The sequence below is a fragment of the Epargyreus clarus genome, unplaced genomic scaffold (genome assembly GCF_041222505.1).
Source record: "Epargyreus clarus isolate Ecla_fem2 unplaced genomic scaffold, WU_Ecla_fem_2.2 ptg000029l, whole genome shotgun sequence".
In the NCBI taxonomy this organism is placed as follows: Eukaryota; Metazoa; Arthropoda; class Insecta; order Lepidoptera; family Hesperiidae; genus Epargyreus; species Epargyreus clarus.
In genome coordinates, this window is record NW_027332235.1 from 2,768,288 (window position 1) to 2,790,102 (window position 21,815).

The following is a 21,815-nucleotide window of genomic DNA, read 5'->3' on the forward strand; positions in this document are numbered from 1 at the left end:
GTTGACAGTTCTCCAGGGGGGGCACACTTCCATACAAAATGACTTTTTGTGTAGATACTAGCGCCACGTAACGACTCGCCCCGGAAGCTTCAAATTAAAATGGCGCCGGAGTGACATTTAACCGTCAAAATGATGTGTCTGTTGTCAAATGTCCGCAACTTCGTTAGTCGTTTCTAATTTAAATAGTTGTTTTTGCACTTTAGAGAGACATCGTTGCAACAACTGTACATATTTGATGCCTCCCACGTAAGTTGTATCTTTAACATCAACTGTAAAGGAGCGTGATTCGAAAATTCACATCGTCACAATTTTTTGTATCTTTCTGAAATTTTATTAAGTATGTAAATGTAGTTTTGTTCTTGTATCAAAATTGAGAAAGAAAAAAGTATACTGCAAATGTGAATCTTTGAAACACAGTCATTTATAGTTCGTATTTTGGAGATACAACTTATAATTTACCTAATTTTAATACTTATAATGAATAATGAATATATAATAGGTATCTATAGATATGTATGTAAAACCCATGAGTAGTTCTGGGGCAGGCCACTAGGGGCGCTTTAGGGGAGACAAAAAATACGTAGAGTTTCCTCTCTATAACATGTATATAATAATACTCTATGCAGTTCTCTTTGAATTATCATATCATAATCAAGAATATAGGATAGGTGTTCTGTGGTCATAAAAAAAGAAAAAAGGTAAAATAAAAGTCGAAGTCGACGTTATTTTGTGAATTTTGTGGCAGTAATTCGTTATCATTATCTTTAAAAAGTGGTGTTTTACAATTTAACAAAGTTATTATATCAAAATCGGACTAGGTATTTGACTATTATTTGACGCAACCAACACAAAAGCACACAACATAACAAGATGAGTAACTGGGGTAACGACAACTACGCGATGCAAGCGATGGCGATGAACATGATGCCGAACGTGCCGCCGATGATTCCGCCAATGTGCTTACCGGACATGTCCATGAACCCGCCGGTACTCATGAACCAGGCTACCCCGGATACCACGAACCAGGAAGAGTGCGTACCAGAGGACGTCACGAACGATGTGACCAGCTCCCAGCATAGGAAGAAGTCGCGCGATCGGTCTAGTAACCAGAGGCGAGATCGAGGTACGCATCAAAATTGTTCTTGATTGCTGCACGTGTTTTAAGTCTTTTCTTTGTCATATTTTCCGCCTGCAAATTCTACATCACCCTGAGATGATCGAAGTCACGCGACTTAATTAAGTGTTTGCATAGATCAACCACTGTCAACCTGCATTGCAAACGTAGGCCTCACTAAACAATACTTAGTCTATCTGCAGTGATAGATTAGAGTTGACATTTCTGGATCAGTGAGTCTGAAATTTGTATCTCAGGCATCATCTGATTTTTAAAAGTTATATGCAATTTAAAATTATTTCATTCTTGCTATTGTGAAAGAAGACATGTAAGGAATCTTACCTGAAGAAGTCACAGCTTTTTAATTAAAAGCCCTTAAGGGCATGTGAGTTTATTAAGTGCTAATGCTAATATTAAACCCCTCTTGCTCTGATAGGAGGCCCAGCAGAGATACAGGAATAGATTGATAAGAATAAAATATATTTAAAATTTCAGATCGCTCAGGCCGTAGATCGAGATCCAGGGATCGGGATGGTAACAGGTCAGACAGGAACAAAAGAAACGACAGGAACTATGGGGGTAGAGAGAGACGCACTAAGTGGAGTGACAAGGACAAGGATAGTCCAAACCCTGGACTGTTGGGTGGCATGAACGTGGGCAATAATATGATGATGCCTTCAGGTTTGTAAAGCTTTCTGTACTGATAGTTTCAACAAAGGATTTTACCTGTGTTGCAAATGTCAGAACTAACACACAGACAAAACAGAAATCTTAGTTGATTATTTACATGTCTGTCTGGCTGAGAATTGAATCTGTAACTCACTGCATCTGAGATTGGTATGGTAACCTATCCACCATACAGGTTGTTTGTTCTTTTATCTTAATTTTTAACTGACTTCAAAAAGGAGGTGGTTATCAATTTGGACGGTATCTTTTTTTTATGTATATACACGAACTACTCCGCCGTTAGTGAACCGATTTTAATAATTCTTTTTTTTATGATGAGCAGGTAATCTATTACCAATGCAATTTAATGTAGATATGAATTTGAAATAGCCAATGTGCATGCAGTCCGATGGTAAGAGGCCACTTCACTCTGTAATCTTTGTACAATCAATATAAAATTAACATCAAATTGATATTAGAGTATTTTTTGAGATCAACTACGGATGAGTTGCTAAAGTCTGTGTTGTGTCTCTTACATTTCTCACAAGAAAACAGAGTAGCATATAAAATCACTTTGAGGTAGATACTACAGATGTAAATTAACTTTGTTTTAAAATTAATGTAAACCTTTTGTAGGTATGGGAGCATATCCCCCAATGATGCCAAATAACATGATGGGCTCCAATATGATGCCGAACATGGGAAACAATATGATGATGCAGCAACCCATCGACCAGGGCCACATGCAACCCATGATGATGAACAACATGATGCCCATGATGGACCAGAACATGATGATGATGAACCAACAAATGATGATGGGGAACCAACCAATTTACATAAGCTCTGGTGTTATTCTTCCACCGTTACCAGGAGTGGAGACACCAACACGGAGAGACAAACCGAACGGTTGTCGTTCCATATTTGTGGGTGGTTTACCCAGAGGAGTTACTTCAGATATTTTGAATGAGATATTCCAGCGCTGTGGTCCGATAGATGATATAAAGTCACCTAAGAATGGTGCTTTCTACATACGCTTCCAAAAACCGGAAAGTGTGGAACAATCGTTTTACTTCACTGGACACAGGTTCAAGTTTCATGATCAAATGGAGAATGAAGCGACCACGATTTTCATAGATTATGCAACAGTAAGTAAATATTTGTAGCAATAAGTAAACATTAAGCAGTAAATAGTCTATTGATTACTGATAGTCACTGGCTAGGAGTCTTGACATGCAAGACGGCCCCTTTGCCCCTTTTAGCCTTTCCAGTGATAATATGCATTTCGACCTCACCTCTGGTAAAAAATTTCAAATATACATGTGTATGTTTCATTCTTTGGAATGCCCCCAAAACTCAAACAAGTTTATAGACTTTAATGTATGTAGTGTTGTTGGATTCATGTAAATTGTGGGTTTGACTTTAAAGCAATGAGATGTTTTTATATTTTTATAATAATTCAGTTTATTATGTCATTAATTAATGTTTTCAGAATCGCGAAGACCAGCTAGAATACGAGAAGAGACAGCGCCTACGCGGTCCGAGCCCGCCGCGCGTGGAGCCCTACTCGCAGACAGCGCTCAACGCCTTGACCGAGAAGATCAAAAGCGAAGAGGAGTTTGCTAATGTTGCTCCGGTGAGTGTGGCTTGAACTCAGTTCTGGATTGGCTAAAAGTATAATGATAAAAATATATGAAAAACTATAAAAAAAACTATTAAAAGGTTGAGTCACAGTTGAAGGTTATGTTGAATGTATGTGAACAACTTTAAGGGATGATAAAACATTAAATTTAATAATAACATTTCCAAATATTGTGGCTAACACAACTGGTGATGCAAGCCCACAACTGAGCTAATGGCAAAGCCTAAGATTTAGTCGCACTTTATTTAATACATTGTGTCTTGGACCCATTCATATGCTGGCAAAAGCCCTCTCACTCTGCAAGTAGATCCATGTCCGACAGTATGAAGTTATAGGTTGAGGATAAAACATTAGATTGATAATAATGATGGCAGATTTTATTATTAACTAGTTTTTGCCCGCGGCTTCACCCGCGTTTCAAAGAAAATAATATGGCATACTAACATACATAAAACTGAAATTTCGTACCTTCATTGGAATGAAAGTGGCGCCATCTGGCGAAAATTGGTCGTACCAGCTCTGAAACCTTCGTGGGCTCATAGACAACGACTTTGCTAAAGATCATCACGTGATCAAATGCATAGTTTACCATTCAATCCTTACTAATATCGATTAAATAATCGATGTTTTGGGTCCAAAAGATCGATTCTCCGTTTAATCGATTTTAGATCGCCATCCCTAGTTCCCGTGGGATTTCCGGGATAAAAACTATCCTATGTCCCTTCTCGGATCTCAGACTATCTTTGTACAAAATTTCATTAAAATCGGTTCAGTGGTTTGGGCGTGAAGAAGAGACAACCAGACAGACAGACAGACAGACAGAGTTACTTTCGGATTTATAATATTAGTAAGGAAGTAAGGATAACTGGTGTAATCATGGCGTATCATATTCCAGACATTGGCAACATGGCTGGAACGCGGCGAGTGCAACAAAAAGAACGCGAACACGTTCTACTCACTCGTTCAGATGAGCAACAACCAGATTAGGAGGCTGTTCAACGAGAAGATGCAACTGGATGACGAGTACTCGGCATTGAAGTCCAGCTTCAGGGATAAATTCGCTCGAGTGCTGATGCAATGTAAGTTTGGTTTATATTTTACGGACGGATAAGAGTCTTTGGTAGCTGTAACGAGACCAATAACCTGATCCTGATGGAGATGTCACGATGTAATAAGTACAGTGTAAGAGGGTCTTCTGTAACGAGGCCAGTGTAACCTGACTCTCGTGGAGAAGTCATGGTCACAATGTAATGAGTAATGTGGAGGCAGAGTAAGAGGATTTATTAATAGGTTCGACTTCGAGGATAACCTGATTCTTCAAGCGGATAAGTTAGTTTCTTAGGAACAGGAGCAGGAGGACCAGAACCAGAGGCAGTTTAAAAAGTTTCATCTGTTCGTCGCCAGACTGCGAGGATTGATTGACCCTTCTAAATGGATAAACTCTGGCAACGAGTAAGGCTCGGAACTCACGGAGCGTTTTTATTCTTGCGACGCGCGTAGATTTTTAAACGTATAGGTAAATAACAGTTGCAGTTTTTACAAGGCGATTTATATCCGCGGCGTGCGCGGTTGCCTGCTGTTTCCGTTGAAGGTGGTGAGGGACAGCTTACATCATCCACCTTTCGTCCATCGTGTGGTTATCATCCGCCGAGTCTGCGGGCACTTCTCTGATGGCTCCGTAATAGAGTAACTGGACAGATCTGCGGTCTCGTAAGTTTTTAAAAGGTGCACGCGTGGAGACGGAAGGAAAACGCTCCGTGAGATCTCTTATTGGAGACCGTACAAGAAGCCTCATCTGTATGAAGTCAGGGTACGAGTGCGGTCGCAATGTAAGTTTGACTTACATTTTACAGCAGACACTGGATTGTGTGTGGTGAACTGGAATGCGGCAGAACTGGTATACAGTTTTAGTTTGTATATTATTCATAATTGTATTTATGCATTCTTTAAATCAATATTAGCAACTCATTACAGTTGACAAGCTAATGGGGATGCTTTACTGGCCATGTATCACTGGCCTATTGTGGGTTGGTAGACCTTCATACCTCACAATATATTATAGTTATGAATTTTTTCCTGGGATTCAAACGTAGTGGGAGGTTGAAATCAAGCACCGGGTTACCACTGCTTTTTGGTTTGTAAAATCTCAAGAATAGATTAGAACTTCTCCATAGTAAAATTCTTGTTCTTAATTATGAGATAAAATCTACATTGGATATCCTATATCCATCGTAGAAGATAAAGTCTATGATGGATATCCTATATCCATCGTAGGTTTTATTCCATTGCATATTATTTAATTTTATTAAGAAAAAAATAACTTTCAGTAGGTAGTTTTATTTAATTTTCGGGCTTGGCTTGTAAGCATGTAAAGCATTGGGAATGCACAGGGTTCGATTCCCGATTCACAGACATTACATTTGCGTGAATAATAATATTGTTGTAAAAACTTAACAAGATTGATAAGAATGGTAAGTTGGCACAATACCGCCGTAGAACTGAAGATCTAAGAAGGCACACGACTACGCGGAGTGGTCGCAGTTATGCTCTACAAGACTTCAAGTACTTAATGGGGAGTTAACAGCCACATAATGACAATAAGGAGGAAGAATATTGGTGAATGCAGTTTTTAAGTCTTCTATATGTCAGCCATCAACCATCGAGATGTCAGCTGTTAAGCGCTAGTTACTATACAACACAATGCATGTATACAACATAGAAACTATGCTGCTAAAGATGTATTTTTTCATTAGGTTGATTAAGTTATTTTAACCAACTGAACTTTTTTCTCTTAACTATAATTTTGTTTACTCTTCAATCACTAATTTAAGGGCAAACCGCTCACGCGGCTTTAAAGCTTATTAAGCTTTCGTCCCTTGAATTGGAGGTATAGATGCCAGGCTTCGACAACGACCTAAGCCTGTGCCCTGCTCTACAACGGAATGGACGAGTCATCTGGAAGTGCTCTGAAAACTACGGATTATAGTAAAATGGACTAATATTCGGCAATGTACACATTGTAATCAAAACAGTCTCGACTTTGCATAAACCCTAATAAAATATTTATCTTATGCTGTCGTATTTATCGATTAAATTTAAGGACTGTTATGACTGCAATGTGCGCACAATCCTAAAGCATAGTTCCTAAACAGTCGAGCAGGTAGCGAAAATACTGTCCGCGGCGAAACACCAGCGGGTTTCCGACCACTTCACGAAGCAGCAACGCAGGAACATCGAGATGTGGCTCAAAATGACAGAGGTACGTTTCGAATAGGTCGCCAAAAACATGGACGTAGTAACCACATTAATAGAATCTTAGCTATTAAAAAAATGTTACGTGTACGTAAGAAGTTATACTTCTTTAGCGTATTTATTAAAAAATTAATAAAAAGAAGGCACGCTTAAAACGTGAATCTACAAAATTATTGCTACCTAACGTATTGTCATAATATCAATCCATGCCTTAAAAAAAGATTGACCTTAAAGTTACTTATGGTGTCGATTTTAAATGTCGGCGTTACGAAAATTCACTCATCACGTTCTCAAACGTGGCAGAAGTAAAACTTCAAAAATTAAGAAATAAATTTTTTGGGTTCGTCTGCCTCACACTGCACGCTGATTGGTTATAAATAAGAATTAGATGAATGCTGATTGGCTAAAAAATATTTTCTACTTGTGACATTTTTTGACAGATGTTTACATCTATCGTTGGTTACTTTGTCTGTGTTTGAGGATGACCATTTTTTTTAAAGCTTAAATGTGATGTGACCGCCACCTCAGCACAGATTAATAAATAATTACTACGTACCACAGTTACAAAAATATTATAAAGAGAATTGATGAGAAAGTATCATAATTATCATCATGATGAAAGATTAAATTGTGACTAAGTGTAACATTGGTTTAGAATAATTACACCATATCTTCTCTATTTGGCGTTGACTACAAATGTTCAAGATGTTAAAAAATAGCTTTTTTTTTTAAATCGTTTATCTATTGCGTCCAGCAAGTACGAGCCCGCATACGAGCTCGTATTTCCGCCATGATAGTGTTTCCCATTTTTCCTATCTTCTTTAGCAGCCTGGCGATATTTGGATGGAGTTGTATGACAAAGTAGATCCAACATGTTTCGAACGGGGAGGTAATCTATTTCTAGCTTGAAAATCCGCGTATCAATGGAAGAGCGCGGATGCCGGCTACGTTACAAGGCGACCTTAGACCTCAAGAGTGGCGATGCGTCTGTGTTCGCCTTCAGGTAGAATGTTCTATATGGAATTGGTTACAGATATCTATGGGAGATGAGTGGTTACTTACTATCCAGTGGAAAGCATTCTTGTTTGCTACTTTGATCTTCCGAAAAAAATATCATCGACATTGCCGTTATACCATATGGCTTAAGTGGATGAATCACGAATTGCTTTATATAGTACGACACAGACTCCCTATCTACGCTATTATTTAAATATATAGTGTACATATAACTTTAGCCCATTACATTGCTCACCTAATGCCTCAACACTCAATATCCAATGCAAGATGCCAAGATACTTGAGCGTCATGATTTATGTTGGTAAGTTGGTTTGTGCCGGCACGAGGTCAAGAAAAGGATTGTGGTAAGATGTTAAGGGGTAAAGAAGAATGTAATGGTAAGTGCGGTTTGGACCCAGTAAGTATACCAAGGAGCTGAGTTCGTGAGGATATGGTGCGGAGATGATCTAGATGGCGCAGTGACCTACGAAGACCTGACTTTTGCTTGTGTGGCAAAATCTGACGAGAAAAATACTTCTGCAATAATTATTCTTTTTTATTCTATTACTTTGTAGAAGACATTTGTCTTGTCACGTTTTGTCACATGATGGGTGTTGAGGCATTAAGTGACAAACGAATGGGAAGTCCTATCCTTACAACAATCAGATAGTTGGGACAAGTGTCGCGGAAGGTAAAATGACATTCAGTAAGGTAAGCCCTACGCAGTCGGTATATAAACCCCAGGTAATATGTGTTGCTGTAACTATCGTGAATGGAAGGCAAGCTGTTGACCAGAAGGGGCAGCGATCATTATCGTTCTTGACGATATAAAGCAACTAAAAATGCATCATAGGTAATGTTCTGTCTGAATAGATCCGTGAATCTGATGAAAGCACAGATTTGCGCGCTGGTTGGCTAAAACTAATGGTCACGTGGTATCAATTGTGTCAATGTGACATAACATAATATTTATATCACTTGCACCGGAACACAAGCACTAATTTATGTATTTTTAGGTAAATGTTATCTAGTGTATTTGACAATGTAATGTAGCAATATTATTTTTCAGGAGGTAGAAAATATCAGAGAAGAATTCCAAGCTACCTTTGATGAGGATGATGTTGAGAAACCGGGCAAGAATTCGGTTCCACTAGAAAAATATGAAGAACTAAGGGTATATTCTGTTTATTTGTTCCTACTATTGTTTTTTTTTTACCTTAGTGTCGATTGATACAAGACTAAGTATTTTAAGGGTAAAATTTATCATAATATGTTACTTACCAAAAATTATTTTAAATTTCTGTGATAGTTTGAGGTAAAAATCTAATTGTATTCTACAATGTCCAAATTATTGATTATAACATAGTCTTAACCTTTTTTTACTTTTTAGATAGAAAATGAAAATCTAACTTATGAGTTGGAGGGATACAAGAATGAAGCGCATCTGGCAAAGGACGAAGCTGAAAGAAAGTTCGAGAAGTTCAAAGCACATTTTATTGCACAACAAGCGCTGCAAAATAAACAACCGGTAAATCAGTGTTGCCACTGTTATCAAATGTTTTCCCCAAGAGTTTATACTTAGAGATTTAATTCTGTTTGTATTCTGTTAGAGATTGAATTTTATGCTTCTTCCTTAAAAGAAGATTTGGGACTATCAAGTATTTTTTAAGACTAATTTTGGAGAAAAAAAAATAAGATTTTAAAAAGTGACCCTTTTAAAAAATGTAAAATAGATTTTTTAATCTAGGGTGCTTAACTTGTACGAACGAACTTTTACATTTTTATTTAATCTTATTCTGAGCACTGAGTCATTTATTACAAATATTAAAGACTAGCTGACCCGGCAAACTTTGTACCGCCTCAAAATCAATTTATCAAATATCTTTCATATAAAATATAGCCTATGTTACTCGTGGATAATGTAGCTTTCGAATGGTGAAAGAATTTTTAAAATCGGTCCAGTAGTTTTTGAGCCTATTCATTACAATCAAACAAACAAACAAAGTTTTCCTCTTTATAATATTAGTATAGAAGTATAGATAATTAATACGTTTCAGATTTTGTGTCTTAATGAATTATTTCATGTTAAACGCTATATACACATATTTTATTTCGTATATATTTGTTGTTTAAATGCGAAATACAGATAACTTCAAATATAGTTTATTTTTATCACTAGGTGTTCCCGCCCCTACCACAGCCATCAAAGCCGAAACCCCCACCGCCATTGCCACAAGACTACACCATATCTGCGCCAGTACCGCCATCCGAGGCGAAACTCATCAGTATCCTCACAGCGTTCCTCATGGTGCATCCCTTGGGAGTCTCCATAGAATATCTCACTTCCTACGTGAAATCTATGATTCCGAACGTAACGCAAGTTGATGTTCAGACGATACTAATGAAGTATGCTGATGTGTTTGAGTGCAAGACGACTGGCGTTGGCGCTAGTATCGAACATAAATGGATTTTCGCGGCGTTTGATAAGATCAAAAATGCCAATTAAACTTTGATCGAATATTGTAATACAATGGCAATATTTTTAATATTTTTAAATGTATGATAAGGTGCATTCGTAATTAAATGTATTTTGTACTGTGCATGTTGGGTGTAATTTTGTATATAAGTTCATAGAAATAAATTAGTTTATGGCATAAAAAGTGTTTTATTGATAAATGTGAGTGGAACTACTCTTTAAATGAATTAAATACCATTTGAATTATTCGATACGATAAATGCAAGTAAACCCAAGCAAGGAATGTATTTTAGTCTGGCCACTTTGAGAATGCATCTAAGTCTGACTGAATGATGTAACAGTAATGCATAATTAGTATATTATTTATGAACCTAACATTGTATATTTCTTGTCAAGATCCACTTATACCATTACACATTATATTTCCATTGCGTTTTTTTCGGTTAGAAATAAAAAAAAATCTGTTGCTGTCATGAGATATTCATATCGTGATGCGAAAAGTTCCATTCTCCTTATATAAGGTCCTAGGCACTGGTGAATTTAAGTTAAGATTAAAACTACTTCGCAACAATCCGCTACAAATATGTATGATGGTATATATTTTAAACCATGCAGTATGTACCACCCTCCCTCCCTCAAAGGATGCATGCAGATGCAAAAATTAAAAATATACACCACCATACATACCACCACCAACACGTGTTTCGCTCCAAAACGGAGCATCATCAGGGTAAGTTGACTCTACGACGGTTAATCGCTAAGTGACGCTGTCAACCTAATGCATGCCTTTTATAATGATATCCAACCCTCCCCTCCACAATGAAATGTAAACAACTGATGACAGTTGTGTGATAATAAGGTTATAGATTAATTATTCGCATTAAATCTGCGAATAATCATCTGTTTATTGATTGTTGGTAAAAATATGAAGTAAAGGAGAGCTGGACACATTAATTTGTTCATTCAGCAGTGTAATCCTACTGTTGTTATTGTGCTTAATAATCTCCCGTTGTTCTAATATATTAAGTCTACAGCCCTTGTCACCCGTGTGTAAAATTTCATACGTATGGTTACTTGGCACATTATGGCCCGCGTCTATTAGATGTTTAGCGAAATTTGACTTGTCTGCGTGACCACTTGTATACGCGGCTAGATGTTCGCGATAACGAATATTAAAATTTCTCCCAGTTTGACCGACGTAAACGCCATTGCAATCAGAACAAACAATTTTGTAGACGCCTGATTGTTCATGTCTACCTCTTTTTTCTTTACAGTTACAGATGGATTTATTTAGTTACAGATGGATGGATGGTTTGGATTTTGGATGGATGGATTTGGATACTGCATGGTTTAAAATATATACCATCATACATATTTGTAGCGGATTGTTGCGAAGTAGTTTTAATCTTAACTTAATAGCATGGATTTCCGCAAAGTAACGCCTGATACAATTAACTACTGGTGAATTTACTGTAATCCACCAATGTTATATGAGAGAAGTCTGACTCGCGGTAACAAATAATGACTTCATGTATGATGTTGAGCAATAGTTCGTGAGGACCACGGGCAGCAAGTGGAACAACACAGAGGTGTTACAGTTTTGCGGGCGTTAATCGGAACTTATTCATTGTCAATCAAAAATTCACATTGCGATCCTTGCTGCAAAAAAAAATCGATTTTAAAATTACTTCGAATCAAACTGTCCACAAAAATATCGAAGGTGGTTTTTCAATATTTCAATACCACTGTTTTTTAATAAATAGATGAAAAAGATAACCTATCCTTCGAGCGCCCACAAGAGAACAGCCGGGAAGAGAGATTTTCTTCATGTAATTCTTAAATGAGTTTTTACTCATCTAAGATATAATTACAAACAATAATCGATGTTGATTTTTGACATCTGAGTTTGACTCGAGATTATTTTTACAATTTATTTTGAAGATAGTAAAATCGATTACTCAATAAGTGTTTTATTCTACTCGTTTCCTACGTCTATACTCTATACTAAATGTCGATGCCGAATGATCATCGAAGTCAATGAACGAATCAAGTGTCAAAAAAATCAAGGTCACTCACTCATTGGCCAGTGGTCAATCAAGATCAACATAACTTTTTATAATAGTATTGTGGTGTGGGATTCGTGTGATTGGATAAGTTTTAAAAGTTTTCTAAATACATAATAATGATGATGAAAAAGTGGTGGACTTGGCTATTGTTGATAGCGTTAGTATGTTTGTTGTTTATATTTACGTCGATGAGATATACGGGACCACCGACCAAGGAGGAGCTACGGCCGATGTTCGATGAATACATAAAAAAGTTTAATAAAACTTACAAGGACGACCCGGTTGAGTACGAAAGTAGATTAACTCACTTTGTGGTAAGATTTTTAGAAGTTATTGAAAATCGTTTATTATTACATTTTAATTATACAATTTACATTTAATCATTTACAATATTAACCCAAAACACTGGCGACATTACCTCGCTGAAAAGCATAGCTAATTCTTTGCCAGGTAAACGCCAGTAAAATTAATTAAAAGTTTAATTTAAAGTACCTAGAAATGAGCATTCAGTTACTTAGAAGTGGGCACTGTCACTGATGGACATAGTGGTCATTAATCAACTTCAGATAGAATTAGAATCCTAAGGGTTCTACCTGATGTAATCTACGGATGCGTTGCTACCCCTCAGTACTATATTAGAAGTCCATAGAAAATAGAATATATAAATAAAATATAAATATTAATAAACATTTTGAAATGCTTTCTGTCCAATCGTTTTCCACTAGATAGTTCAAATGAGCAGACTAAGACTTAAGACACTATTCTTTTACTTATAAAGCATACATTATTATACAAACCGAAACAACATTAAAAAAGGCTTCTATTTCAGGCTTCAGTACAAGAGATCGAGGCTCTCAATGCTGCATCGAGAGGGCCAGAATCCAATCGTGCACAATATGGATTAACTAAGTTATCAGACATGTCGAAAGGAGAGTATAAAGACCTTCACCTGTCCGATGAGATGCCCGCTAAACGCACCCATGGACATAGACATTCAAGGAAGGAAGACAGTCCACAGATTAAGACAATTGATGATTCAGCTAATAACGATCCACAGTATAATGTCTATAATGTTATCAGGAAACGAAGAGCTACTTTGCCTTTATCAGTCGATTGGTAAGTGAAGCAGTATAAGATTAGGCTCACTCCTTTAGCTGTCCTGTCCGAGATTAGTTTTATAGATATACATGGGCAGCAGTGATTGCATGCTAGTTTGCTGCTCCAATCTTTTAAGAAAACATGTTTTAAAAGAGGTGGTCATCTATTAAAGATCCATCGCTAGTACTTATTCCTGGGCTTTTTCCAGTATTCTTAAGTTTCCATGTGGTGTGCTTAGGTATCACATAATATGTAACTTTAGAAAGGGTATTTGCTGATTACTGCATTGTGAATTCGCCATCTACTCAGGCATATTAACTCTGAAATGTGAACTATATTTGTGCTCCAACTGCTGGATAGCGTTTATGGTTGAAAGCATAGTGTTTATAAGGGATTATTGTTACTAATAATTATCTTGGCGTTCATTATAAATATTTTGGTAATACATTAGTGATGGCCATAACCTTTGTGAGTAGGTTTGAATGTCTTAAATATTTGGGACATTTACATACAAAAATATTTCCATTGTGTCATTAAATCATTCACAAAATTTTGGTATCATTCACAAAATAGTACAAATAATTGACAAAGTGTGAGTCGAACTTATATACTGAAGGTTCTGTACCATGAAATTTTGAATGGATTTTTTTTTTATTTGTTATCATATGTACCAGCTACATTGTATGCTTTGTTAAATTCTAAGTTGTCTGTTTATTATGGTTTAAGAGCTTAACCAAAAAATTCCAGTTTCTTGTGGGTGGGGTGTATTTTGAATTTTGTTATTTTTAGTTTTCAGACAGACACCAGAAATTTAGTCACAGGTTTAAGTTTTTACTTCTTGGTTAAGGAACGCTAAAAGAGTACATATCAAATATGGTCTGTACATATACTTGATTTTAGTGTCCAAAATTTTAAAATGTCACTAAACATTCATATTTGGATAATTGGAAAGGTCATCCCAAACATTAATTACAGACTAATGTAGGTATTTACGTCAAGTTATGTTGTAATTTCTGGTAATGACAAACCTGTTTGAAGTTAAATTTTATAATGACTTTATTATGTAAATTAATTATCTGAATTTCTCATTTGTTTCAAGTTTGGCTAAAACTATCTTTTTTAATTTAATTTAGCCTAACTTATACTTCTTTTTCTAGACTGAAACATTACAACAAAATCATATTTTTTTTTTATATTATAAAGTGGTTAATTTCATAAAAAATTCAAATGGTTTGTGCTTAAAAAAAATTTTTTTTACATTTATTAATGCTTTGGTCATTTTCATAATAATTTGAAATGACGTTTGAGATTTATCTATCTGAGCTTTGTATCATACACAGAATTAACCCGACGTTTTTTTGTAAGTCTATCAAAACTTATTTTAATGTTATATCTATAAATCTTCTTTGTCCTACCTATAAGTCTTGTTTTTATTTAAAACTTGAAAGAAATATGACTTGTGGAGTTTTATTCATCTACATCAATAAATAAAATTGTCCATTTAATAAAAAGTCTGAAAATCGTTAGATGCCGATTATTTTTATATTAATTTTGTAGATAAAAGTAAAAAAACTGCATTTTTAAATTAACTGACCAAACGTTTTTACGGTGAAATTTGTAAATGTAAGTCACCAAACTCATTAGCTAAAGCTATATTATAAAAACATGTTATTTTCTGGAACAGGAGAACAAAGGGTGTGATCGGACCAGTGCACGACCAGGGTATCTGCGGAGCGTGCTGGGCTTTCAGTACCGTTGGCACGATGGAGGCCATGGCGTCCATTGCGACTGGCAAGTTGCAATCACTCAGCGTGCAGGTATGATGATTATTTCATTGCTATATAAATCAATTCCTTTTCGTCATGATCATTACTGTCCAACTGCTTGGCACTTGTCTCTTCTCAGAATGAGAAGGATGCCATAGTCTATCATGACCAAGTGCATATTGGTAGACTTCACCTACCTTTGAGATTTTCTTTTACGATGTATTTTTTTATAATATAGGACTAGTAGACGAGCATGCGATCCACCTGATGGAAGTGGCTATTGCGACTCATGGATATCTATAATCAACCCCACAAAGGATTAGATATTCTTACCTGAGGTCGGCTACAGATGCGCCTCTGGCATCTGAGGACATCTGAGGACTAAGTTGGAACGCCTCGGAAAAGTATGTCTCCCTTACCACACCCTTCAAACCAGAGCACAACAGCGCTTAACACTGCTGTTACGAGGTAGAAATATGTGGGGCGGTGGTGCCGCCGGAGTCGAACCACAAAGGTTTCTACCACCTTTCTTAGTATAGATTGATATTAATAATTTCTGAAAATTGCAACCCTAATCTCCATATTCTGATCATACGACGTTTGTTCGAAGGAAGGAGGAACATTGTGTATAAGTTATACTTAATAGTTGAACCATCTGGTTTCAGGAGGCAATTGACTGTGCAGGTCTGGGCAACAGCGGCTGTGGTGGCGGCGACATATGTCTCCTGTTAGACTGGTTGAAGCTGACCAATACAGCGTTAGAGACAGAGAAGGAGTACCCATTAAGGCTCATGAACGGTGCTTGCAGTTTGAAGAAGAATGCTACTGGAGTTCGTGTTAGCACGTTTACTTGTGATGAGTTAGTATATTATTAAGCAATTATTGAGATAGGGGGTTAGGCCTTAGTACACAGTGCTGGGCAAATGCTGATCGGTAGACTTCATACAGCAGACAAGCTTTGATAGCCTACTGGTTAAGAAACTCGTCCTCTTGATCGAGGGGTCTGAGGTTCAAATCCCAGGCACGCACCTCTAATTTTTCAAAGTTATGTGCATATTAGAAATTGATTATCACTTGCTTAAGCGGTGAACGAAAACATCTTGATACCTGAATACCTGAAAACCTGTATACCTGGGAAATCTTTAAACAAAAAAGTTTTTAAAGGTATGTGAAGTCTACCAATATGCACTTGGCTGGCGCTGTGGACTATGGCCCATTCCTTCTTATTCTGAGAGGAGATCCGTGCCCCACGGTGGTACAGTAATGGGTTGATAATGATGATGATGATAGTGAGACTTCATACAACCTTGAGAACTTATTTTTTATAACTCTTAGACATGTAGGTATCTTTATGTACGCACATAACTTTAGAAAATCACTTCACTTCTTAGAGTGAGAATGGTTTATTTCATTGTATACCTCGCTCGCCAAGCTGGAGTATTGGTAGAATTCATTAGTTCACAAAGTTTTTTTTTTATAAAGCTATACCAGGCATGTACATTTTTAAATATGAAATAGATTTTTTGACATTCTAAAAGCATGTTACAATATAATTTCTTATATGCATGTAACTTCAAAAAATCGAAGGTACACAGTACACACACATACGCCTGAAAAGCCCCACTCCATTATAAGAGGCTGAATTTTAAACAAGTTTATTTTATATATTTGAGTTATCAGCTATGGCTTTGTAATAATAACATTTCATACTTTTCAGTTTCGTGGGTGCTGAAGAAAGGATACTACAAGCATTGGCGACTCACGGGCCGGTGACCGTAGCGGTCAACGCCCTCACGTGGCAAAACTACCTCGGAGGTGTCATACAGTACCACTGCAGGTAAGCTAGTGACCATAATCCAAGAGAAATAACTGATAAATAGTGTCCGTAATAAAGGTGTAGGCTAATATAATATGAGTTGAAATTAGGAGTAATTAGTTTGAATTTAAATTAAATATGTTGTATTTTGATCACATTTATTTAGCCACCCAAGACACAGGTATATCTTTCGGGGGCGGGGAGCAGACTAGTAACACAACGTTCCCACGAACCAAGCGAATACGATCGCCATTGCTAACCATGCACATTGCACTTGATTCGTAGAATCGCATGTGTCCCTACAAAGGAATATGCAGTGTATCTGATTGTAAGTGAGACTTCCTCATATGGATGTCTGTTACCAATCCGAGATAAGGTTGTCCTACATACGATCAGCCACATAGGCGTTACATACCTAAATTTAGACCTACAAACTAAGTTGAAAAGCGTTGGATAAGTATTGTCCGTTACCACACCCACACAATTCAAACCAGAACATAGCGGCGTTTAATATTGCGCTTATTAGACAGAAGTAGGTGTGGTGGTGTCGCCTGAGTTGAACCATAAAAGGTTCTACTACATTTGTTCTTAAGATAATTGTTCTTTCACTGTTAACTTAAGAATAATATTATCTTATATATAAAATTCTCGTGTCACAATGTTAGTTACCGTACACCTTATAAAATGGTTTTACCGATTTTCGCCAAATTTTATATGCATATTCAGTAAGTCTGAGAATCGGCTACTATCTATTTTTCATACCCCTAAGTGATAAGGGTTGTTCATCCTTAACATTTTTTTATTTATATGGCAACACAACGTTTGCCGGGTCAGCTAGTAAGCTATAATATTTTTCCTTCCCAGCGGTGCTCCAACAGACCTAAACCACGCGGTGGAACTCGTCGGCTACGATATAACAGGTGAGGTACCGTATTACATAGCGAAGAATTCGTGGGGCAGCGAATTTGGCATCAACGGATATATCAACCTCGCTGTGGGACAGAATATGTGCGGGCTGGCCAATGAGGTCGCTTCGATCGACGTCACACTGTCGTGATGTGAATAAGGTACTAGGCACATTGTTGACTAGACAGTTTTGTTTGTATGCACCGCAGAAACCATGTTACCGTAGGTTTATAAGCCATAATTAATAGTGAATGGATGATAAAAATGTGGGTGTGCATTAGGATTTCTAATGCTATTGTTATATGCCAGAAATGCTCCGTCGTAACGACTACTTAATTAAAATCCTACTTTTGATTATTATTGATTTGATTTAACAAAAAGTGTCAGCATTAATATTAATATCACTAGCTAATTGTCTAGACCGGTTAGGTCGCCTAAGTCAACCTCATTCTTACCTTACATAAATCCCCGCTCATGTAGTTCAAAAGACTTTTGATTTGGACCAACTAAGCTATTCTTATCATAAGTTTAGTTTTATACATGGAGTTAGATGTCTAGGTTGTTCTTAATGTACATGTAAAGTGATTATGGAGCGATAAAAATGTGTGTTTTATATAAATTTTTTGGCAACTTATGTCTATTTTTTTATATATTTTGAACTATTTAAAAAAAAATACCGTCCAAAATGTGAGTATCACAAAAACCGTCTCGAATTTTCTATTTTTTAGTGAAACATTAACAAATATTATGCCACTGATATTATTATTACTGTAACGTTTTATAAAAACATAAGTCTCGAATTTAAAATTTTGTTAGTATTATAAAATTATATGCATAATAATATACAGCATGATAAATGTTAAAGACTTGTGGCAATTATTATTGTTTATAATATGTTAAGAAAGTTTATTAGAAAAACTATATTAAGGTACCGTCCAATGGTCACATATAGGTACGCTATTTCACAAATTTATATAAACTTTATATGAATGTTTCGGGAATTTTGTAAAATGTTAAATATATTTTCATATGTACTATTTATATATTCTTAGAGGATGTTAAATAATATTAAGCTCAGTATATTCTTGTATGTTAATAAGTGTAACATACAGGGGAATTTTTCAAATACGCCTTCAGGGTCAAATCCGAAACTAGAAGTATTAGCTAAAAATGCTGAAAGGAATTACGAGACCGATTTTGATAAAAGCTAAAACTGCATTATAACTTTTTTTAAATATCTTTGAAAAAAACCACCCTCTATAATATTTATGCATATTTTGTCACATAATATTACTTCCCAGAAGTTAATCCTTATAAGCGATACTATCAAATTGTGGAATAATATAGAGGGAGTATTTTTTTCAAAATGAACTCGTTCGATTCCCGATAAGGGAAAAATATTAAAAAAAAACTCATGATGCAGAGTTTTTACCAAAATCGGCCTCGTAACTCCTTTCAGCATTTTCGTTAATCCTAATAGTTTCGGAATTAGCCCTGAAGGCCTATTTGAAAAATTCACCCTGTATAAATAGTAATATTAATAAAAACTTGCCATATATTTCCTGAAATGTCAATACTATATAATTGTTGTTTAATAATCATAATTTATATGCCCGGGCATTCTAAATATTGTTCCCATTAGGTACATTATTTATAGTTTATGATCACTTATGGAATGTCTGTGTGTGTAAAGATTGTACTAACTTTTAGGTCTCGAATTATTCTTGCCTTTAATTACGAATTTTTAGTTATATATTGTATTAACTATATTTATAATTTTTATATGTATAAAAATACATGTTAGTTCAGTTTGAAACGATTTTTTTACGTTATGTTATGTTTTTCATGCATATTTTATTTAAAATAAAAATACATTTTAATTATTTTTAATGGTAAGTTAAATAAAAATAATTCTATTACTGTTTAATCGATAGAAAAATGGAGGGGGTTCTATTTTGTATGTATATTTACGTGTATAGGTACCTCAAAGACTTTTAATACAGGTTACTAAATACAGGTTACAGAACTAACAGGCAGAAATAAAAAACTAGTACTCATCATTTACGAGTAATAGGCAGAATTTAAAGCAAATACTCATTTTTTCCTATTAGACAGCTTTTAAAAGCTGGTATTCATTATGTGGTATACATATCCAGAGTGTTAAATCAATGTTCTTAATTTAAAATGAATAAACCTCGTGCCATTTGTTTTAACTGTAATATTTAGTGCCTTTTATACATTTTTGTATTTTTAATATACATTATTTTATACCTGTCTGTGTTTTATTTATATTTTATAATATTTTAAATGTAATTAATGAATGGAAGCTAGGATACAATTCACGACATTATTTTATGTGACACAGTTATGAAAATGTTTCCTTACATGGCTCATATGTATGGTATATTGCATGATATCAAATGATATTTGAAGGTCTGTGGTTCGACTCCGGCGGCACCACCGTCACATCTATTTCTGCCCCATAACAGCATGGTTAAGCGCTATTGTGTTCTGGTTTGCAGGGTGCGGTAAGGGAGACATTCGAGGCGTTTAAACTTCTAAGTGTAGCAACATCTATGGTTGATCTCAACTGGGACTCGATCTTATCTGGGGTTGATGGGATATGTCCATGGGCGGCAGTAGTAATTACTTATATATTATTATATAGGTGTTATTCAATAACATTGCGTAATGATATTGGTACATAATGATGATTGTAAACCGCAAAGATGTTTTCATTTTACAAACCTGTATCGTTTTATTGTGGCAATGTTGATAAGATAGTGTTGCCGGCGGTGGTCCATAGTGTAAGACCGTATTCTAATACTCCTAAATGTATATTGCACTACTGGAACCCGCGGCTTCGCCCGCATTTTAAAGAAATAATAATATGACATACATAAAACGTAAAATTTGTACCTGCATTGGAATGACAGTGGTGCCATCTGTCGAAAATTGGTCTTACCAACTCCCAAGCCTTCGTGGGCTCTTGGACAACAACTTTGCTAAAGATCATCACTTGAGCAAATGCATAGGTTCCGATTCTATAACTACTTACGAATTAAAAATTAAATAAAAAAAACCTTTTCCCACGGACTAAATTGTGAATCTAAACCATTCTCAAGTCCCCTTGAACACACACAACAAATTTCATCGAAATCAGTCCAGTCGTTTAGGAGGAGTTCAGTGACATACACACGCACCTAAGAAATATATATATAAAGATTTATTGTCTGAAGAAAGAAAATCTGACTTGTCACAGAATGAAGTAGCATTTATTCGACTTGGCGATACACAGTTTAAACGGTTTTGCATATTGATACGAGCATTGACTTCTTTTTTATTTTTCTTTGATTTGAGTTCAATAGTAGAAATCATCTCGTAAAGAAGGAGTTTCCTACTCTCCATGCAACTTTCATCTCTTTTTATTGTATACATGGATGTGTGTATCGAGATTCAAATGTCGTGCGCGGCGGTTGATACCGAAGCTCTGGACCGAATGAATTAGTTATATAACGCATGGATTAATGGAAATGTTATGGTAATTTTAATATGAAATAATAACAATAAATAATAGAAAGAAATGACAAAATAGGCACTTATTATAGCAGTTATTCTGGCAAAATAGGCACTTATACATTTTTTTATTGTTTGCGTACATTTTGTAATGTTGTTTTTATATTTATAAGTTAATTTGATATATAAAGTATATTTCGACGAAAAAATATTTTCTTTTATCATAGAATATATTATCATTATAGAAATAGCAAATGAACATGCAGTACTCCTGCTGGTAAGTGGCTAATGCGGCTCATAGACGGTTATAGTCAACCCCAAATAGGATTAGAGAACCACCTTACGTCGACTACATATAATTGCTATTCCTATATTAAGTATTCAAGGAATGATTCGTATAAAGATTTAGCGAGACAGAGTGATAGGGGTCACTCCTTATTCACGACACATTATCTATACATATAAATAAAATTGGAGTGTGCTTTTTACATGCATATGAAT

General features: G+C 35.7%; 2 protein-coding genes across 2 annotated transcripts; both read left to right on the plus strand.

Moving 5' to 3' along the window:
• The first annotated feature begins 670 nt into the window (after window positions 1-670).
• Window positions 671-10,330, plus strand: LOC140754246 (ecto-NOX disulfide-thiol exchanger 2-like). The gene is made up of 9 exons (XM_073089204.1): window positions 671-1,123; window positions 1,610-1,795; window positions 2,417-2,928; window positions 3,273-3,416; window positions 4,318-4,501; window positions 6,575-6,681; window positions 8,740-8,844; window positions 9,061-9,198; window positions 9,850-10,330. The coding sequence occupies exons 1-9, from the start codon at window positions 871-873 to the stop codon at window positions 10,174-10,176; spliced, it is 1,956 nt and encodes a 651-aa protein (XP_072945305.1). The 5' UTR covers window positions 671-870; the 3' UTR covers window positions 10,177-10,330.
• Window positions 10,331-12,251: 1,921 nt separating this feature from the next.
• LOC140754305 (cathepsin O) lies at window positions 12,252-19,058 on the plus strand. Its single transcript, XM_073089293.1, has 6 exons — window positions 12,252-12,526; window positions 13,042-13,328; window positions 14,995-15,127; window positions 15,742-15,935; window positions 16,794-16,913; window positions 17,757-19,058. Exons 1-6 carry the CDS (start codon window positions 12,329-12,331, stop codon window positions 17,947-17,949), a joined length of 1,125 nt encoding a protein of 374 aa, XP_072945394.1. The 5' UTR covers window positions 12,252-12,328; the 3' UTR covers window positions 17,950-19,058.
• The last annotated feature ends 2,757 nt before the right edge of the window (window positions 19,059-21,815 follow it).

Bases quoted from the DNA above. Each gene is read 5' to 3' on its own strand.
- LOC140754246 (XM_073089204.1), top strand. From the start codon at position 871: ATGAGTAACTGGGGTAACGACAACTACGCGATGCAAGCGATGGCGATG. The intron at 6,682-8,739 runs GTACGTTTCGAA...ATTATTTTTCAG, and splicing joins TGTGGCTCAAAATGACAGAG to GAGGTAGAAAATATCAGAGA. The intron at 9,199-9,849 runs GTAAATCAGTGT...TTTTATCACTAG, and splicing joins CGCTGCAAAATAAACAACCG to GTGTTCCCGCCCCTACCACA.
- LOC140754305 (XM_073089293.1), top strand. From the start codon at position 12,329: ATGATGATGAAAAAGTGGTGGACTTGGCTATTGTTGATAGCGTTAGTA. The intron at 12,527-13,041 runs GTAAGATTTTTA...CTTCTATTTCAG, and splicing joins GTAGATTAACTCACTTTGTG to GCTTCAGTACAAGAGATCGA. The intron at 16,914-17,756 runs GTAAGCTAGTGA...TTTCCTTCCCAG, and splicing joins GTCATACAGTACCACTGCAG to CGGTGCTCCAACAGACCTAA.